This window comes from Rutidosis leptorrhynchoides, chromosome 11, assembly GCF_046630445.1.
Source record: "Rutidosis leptorrhynchoides isolate AG116_Rl617_1_P2 chromosome 11, CSIRO_AGI_Rlap_v1, whole genome shotgun sequence".
Taxonomy (NCBI): Eukaryota; Viridiplantae; Streptophyta; class Magnoliopsida; order Asterales; family Asteraceae; genus Rutidosis; species Rutidosis leptorrhynchoides.
The window spans coordinates 6,939,848-6,945,044 of NC_092343.1; the positions used below are offsets into that span (position 1 = coordinate 6,939,848).

Below are 5,197 nucleotides of genomic sequence, written 5' to 3' on the forward strand. Positions count from 1 at the left end.
TCAGAATTCTGAAGGGATGCTTGGGAAAAAAGAAAATTGTCTGGAACAAAGAAGCAGAGAGGGCATTCGTTGAAATGAAGGAATACATCGCCAAACTCCCTACCTTAACCTCACCCGAAGCAGGAGAAACACTCTTCATATACTTGGCTACTTCGAAAGAATGCATCAGCACAGCATTGGTCACCGAACGAGAGAGAACGCAAGTACCAATATACTTCGTCAGCCGAGTACTTCAAGGAGCTGAGTTGAATTATCCATAACTCGAGAAACTCACCCTAACACTCGTCCATACAGCTAGGAAACTCCGAAGATACTTCCAAGCACATCAGATAGTGGTACTTACTAACAAACCAATCAGGCAAGTGCTCTCGAAACCTGAAAAATCGGGGAGAATGGCCAAATGGGCCATTGAGTTAGGAGAGCATGACATTGAGTTCCGGGTCAGGCATGCAATCAAAGGACAAGTTCTAGCAGATTTCATCGCCGAAACAGATAGTGTAAATGAAGAAGACACGAAGAACTCAACCCAAGTTATCACCCCAAAGATCGAAAATGAAGAGTGGAAGTTGTACACCGACGGTGCGTCAATATCCGATGGATCGGGTGCTGGTCTAATGTTAGTAAATCCCAAAGGAAAAGAGTTCACTTATGCACTTCGTTTCGAGTTCGATACAACCAATAACGAAGCAGAGTACGAAGCTCTGTTAGTGTGACGATCGCTCTAAATCCATATGGACGAACACGTCATTCATTGATTTCATTGCGAGGTATTTGACCTCTATATGATACGTTTTGTAAACATTGCATTCTTTTGAAAAGGTACACCATAAATGTATATTTAAATCAAAGGTTTTCGACATCTGATGATTTCTACATATAGACAATCACCGTAAATAATAGTTTACAATAGTGCTTTCGTTGACAGTGCAGTCAAAATAAGGTACATGGTGATGAATTGGTGAATGCAACGTTTTCTTGAAAAAAATATGCCATGTAATACTCCATGCACATAGCTTGTATATCCTATAAGCAAACAGCGGAAGACTTCTAGGAAACCTGAGAATAAACATGCTAACAAGTGTCAACACAAAGGTTGGTGAGTTCATAGTTTATATGTTTCGCATAATCTGTATATAAAGATGGATCACAAGATTTCAGTGGTTTCATACAGAAATGTTTATCAAAATGTTCTACAAGAATGAGCACCCTGGTAACCAAGCCTTAACGTCTATAATAAGTACCCCTCGTTTAACATGCAACCAACATGTACAATACACGCAATCCAACATGTACTAACTTCAAATAGCATACGTCTGTTTTATAGTTCAGGCTAGAGTTTCATTCTATACCTGGAACAGACGGGGATGTCAAACCCTATGGATCCATATATCTCTATTCGCGCCCATCGGTTCTTATAACCGACAGTTACTAGTTACCAAAGCTAAGGGATTTTCGGTTCAAACTCGGTGTAGAATTTAGTATGTACTTGTATCCATTGTGTTTAAAATAAAGTGCATGTATTCTCAGCCCAAAAATATAGATAAAAAGGGATCGTATGAAACTCACCTTAGCAGCACATATAGTCGTTCACCAAAATGTGATCAAAACACAGAATATCAAATAACCGTAGTCCTCAACCTAGAGAACATATGTTGGTCAATAATTGTCTATCAAGCTAGGTCAGGTCATAGTGTATCACAATCCTAATGCTCGAGATTGACATATAAAAGTTATCCAAAGTTGTTTCAAAAGTCAATTTTGACATTAGTTCAACAAAACGGGATGTACCTTATATAAGGATTCATTTACTTGGTTGGTAATATTCAAAAATCCATTTTATCAATCTCGTAAACAAGTTGTTTAAACCTCAATTGCAGATTCAAAAGCAATTTCAATTAATGTTTATTATAAATCAGTTGATCATATCTTTTAAACCGTTCATCGAAACAATTCGATATCTAAATGAAAAGTTATTGATTTTTCGCCAGCTTTCCAAAAACATATATATCATATACCTTTTACCGGTAATATAAGTATTTAATTCATGATTCATTATAACTGTTTAACGACGAAATTTAACCTACAAGCATGTATAAATATATATATATATATATATACTCGAGTTCTAGACAAGGATACACTATTAATATATAAAAGATAAAGTATAAGTACTTACGTATCAATATTGAGATTCAATATTGTAGGAAAGTACGTAGACGTAACGGAAATGATAAACACTAGGTTTGATTCACAAATCTACCCCCGAATATTACCCATAACCTCCTTGGCAATAACCCATAATTTCCTTAGTTTTATCCCGCTCGAAAACCATTTTGAAATCATTTGGACATCACTCCGTCGTAATATTTTATGTATAATATTATTTTTGTATCGTAAAAATAATGCTACTAATATTATTAATAATAAGATTAATAATTATATTAATCTTAATAATAATAATAATAATAATAATAATAATAATAATAATAATAATAATAATAATAATAATAAATTAAATAAGTAAATAAATACGGAGTAATATTTGAATGTGCAAAGAAATGGAACCAAAATTCGCGTTTTATAGTATCAGGTCTGCTACAGTACCCCATGCGATCGCATGGGGTTTGCATGGGATAGCCATGCGATCGCATGGCTCAAATGGCCAGCTCACAATCGTTTTGTCCTAACGCTTGTCGACATATTTATTAATTATATTTATAATATATTTAATTTATATAATTAATTATATATTATATTAAATTTACGTGCATAGTTAACTTGTAACTTTTGTTCCGATAAGTCGTACGTCGTTACTCGACTTATGTCCCAGTTCCGGTTTCTCGAGTGTCCCTTCGTACGCTGAGAAAACTTGTGTTTTACATTTTGGAACACGTACCTTTGTCAAAATATAGCCTTGGATTATCCCTAAATTATATCATTCAATGTATAACTTATACATTTGAGTAATTTGGTCATTTCCCTCTATAAATCATCGTCTCGTTATTTGTTAAAATACATTTTAAAATAGTGTTTACTGTAGCAAAGTTACTGTAGCAAAGTCAATTTTACTGTAGCAATTCACTGTAGCAAAGTCAATTTTACTGTAGCAATTCACTGTAGCAAAGTCAATTTTACTATAGCAAATAGTGTTTTACTGGTTCATCTTAAACGTTTTAGTTAACTTATCTAAATATTAATCAGATAATCAAACCAATAAGATTAATGCACAGTATCGTTTTCATAACACCTTGTTACGTTTTCAAGTTATAGTATATGTATCTATTTACATATAATTGTTCGCGAATCGTTGAGAACAATCGAAGGTTAATTGAATAGTTTAAAATTTTGAGATTCAACTTCATAGACTTTGCTTATCGTGTCGGAAACATTAAAGATTAAGTTTAAATTTGGTCAGAAATTTCCGGGTTGTCATAGTTAGCGGGATTGAGAATGGCGAAGGAATTAAAAATCCTTCATCTCCGAGCCTTTGTTGACTCGCAGCTAGTGTCTAACCAGATCAAGGGCACCTTTGAAGCAAAGCAACCCACCATCAAATAGTACTTGTAAAAAGCAAAAGAACTGATCGAAAGCTTCAAAAGTTTTGATATCGAGCATGTCCGATTAAGTCAAAATAAGAAGGCAGACGCACTAAGCAAACTTGCTTCGCTGACATTTGAGCACCTCGCAAAAGAGGTCTTGGTGGAGGTGCTAGAGAAGAAATCAATCCTAAAGGAAGAAGTCAATGACCTTATACAAGAAGACGAGGTAACATGGATGACTTCGCTACAGATATATCTTGAGACAGGAAATTTTCCAGAGGATAAAAACGAAGCAAGGAAAATAAGGATAAAGGCACCTTCGTACAAAATGATGAACGGAGCGCTATACCGAAGATCCTTTCTCACCCCATGGCTTCGATGTGTGGGGCCAAAACAAGCAATTGTCATAATCCAAGAGATGAACGAAGGGATATGTGGTCTACACGCAGGTCCAAGGTCAGTAGTCGCCAAAATCATGAGACTAGGGTACTATTGGCCTACAATGCACCATGACACCACGATGGTACTACAAACTTGTGAGTCTTGTCAAATCCACTCAAATGTCCTGAGGCAGCCCAAACAAGAACTAATCTCTGTCACATCTGTGTGGCCGTTCGTGAAATGGGGAATAGACATAGTTGGACCCATCAATGATACAACAGGAAGCCCAAGATTCCTACTGGTAGCAATTAACTACTTCACCAAGTGGGCCGAAGCAAAATCGTTGACAGCAATCACGGGTAAGCAGATAGAGAAATTTGTCTGGGCACATATCGTGTGCAGGTTCGGAGTCCCTTAGGAAATAGTCTCGGACAATGGGAAACAATTCGCAGAAGGAATATTCCCAAAATTTTGCAAACAATTGAAAATCCAGCAAAGCTTCACCTCGTTATATCATCCCTAAGGTAATGGACAGGTGGAGGTAACTAACCGAGATATAGTCAAAGGAATAGAGAAGCGCTTAGGCAAATGCAGAAAGGGATGGGTCGATGAGCTTCCCTTGGTGTTGTGGGCACACACGACAACCCCAAAACGAAGTAATGGTGAAACCCCCTACAGCCTTGCATATGGGACAGAAGCTGTTCTCCCTGTAGAGATACAAGTGCTAACAGAAAGAACAACGAACAATGAAAACAGCGAAGAAAACCTTCGAGTTAACTTGGACCTGCTCGAGGAAAGAAGAGAAGCAGCTGTGATTCGGGAAGCCTCATACAAACGAATGATTGAAGGCTATTACAACAAGAGAGTAAAACCCTCAACCTTCAAAGTAGGAGAATATGTCCTAAGGTTAAACAGTGCAAGCAAGGTGGAATACGAAGGAAAATTGGGACCAAACTGGGAAGGCCCCTATGTGATTACACAAGTGTTGGGAAAAGGCTCCTAGAAGCTGGAAACAACAACCGGTAAACCAATACCAAGGGCATGGAATGCAACCAACCTTAAAAAGTTTTATCATTAGAAGTCTTGTACTTTTTATTTTGTAACATGTAGTTGAAAGATGCAATATTGGTAGTCGAAGTCTATAAACTTCCTACACGAAACTTAATGAAATTCTCAACTACTTTTGATAAATTAATGTCTCGACAAAATTAAAACTCCATACGGAGAATTATGTGAGAAAAATGACAGCCGGCAAGCAAAATAACCCTGTCATAATC

At 36.7% G+C, this 5,197-nt stretch overlaps 1 protein-coding gene across 1 annotated transcript; it reads left to right on the top strand.

Moving 5' to 3' along the window:
- Nucleotides 1–392: 392 nt before the first annotated feature.
- Nucleotides 393–4,923, top strand: LOC139874272 (uncharacterized). Its single transcript, XM_071861724.1, has 3 exons — nt 393–703; nt 3,627–4,062; nt 4,456–4,923. Exons 1-3 carry the CDS (start codon nt 393–395, stop codon nt 4,921–4,923), a joined length of 1,215 nt encoding a protein of 404 aa, XP_071717825.1.
- The last annotated feature ends 274 nt before the right edge of the window (nt 4,924–5,197 follow it).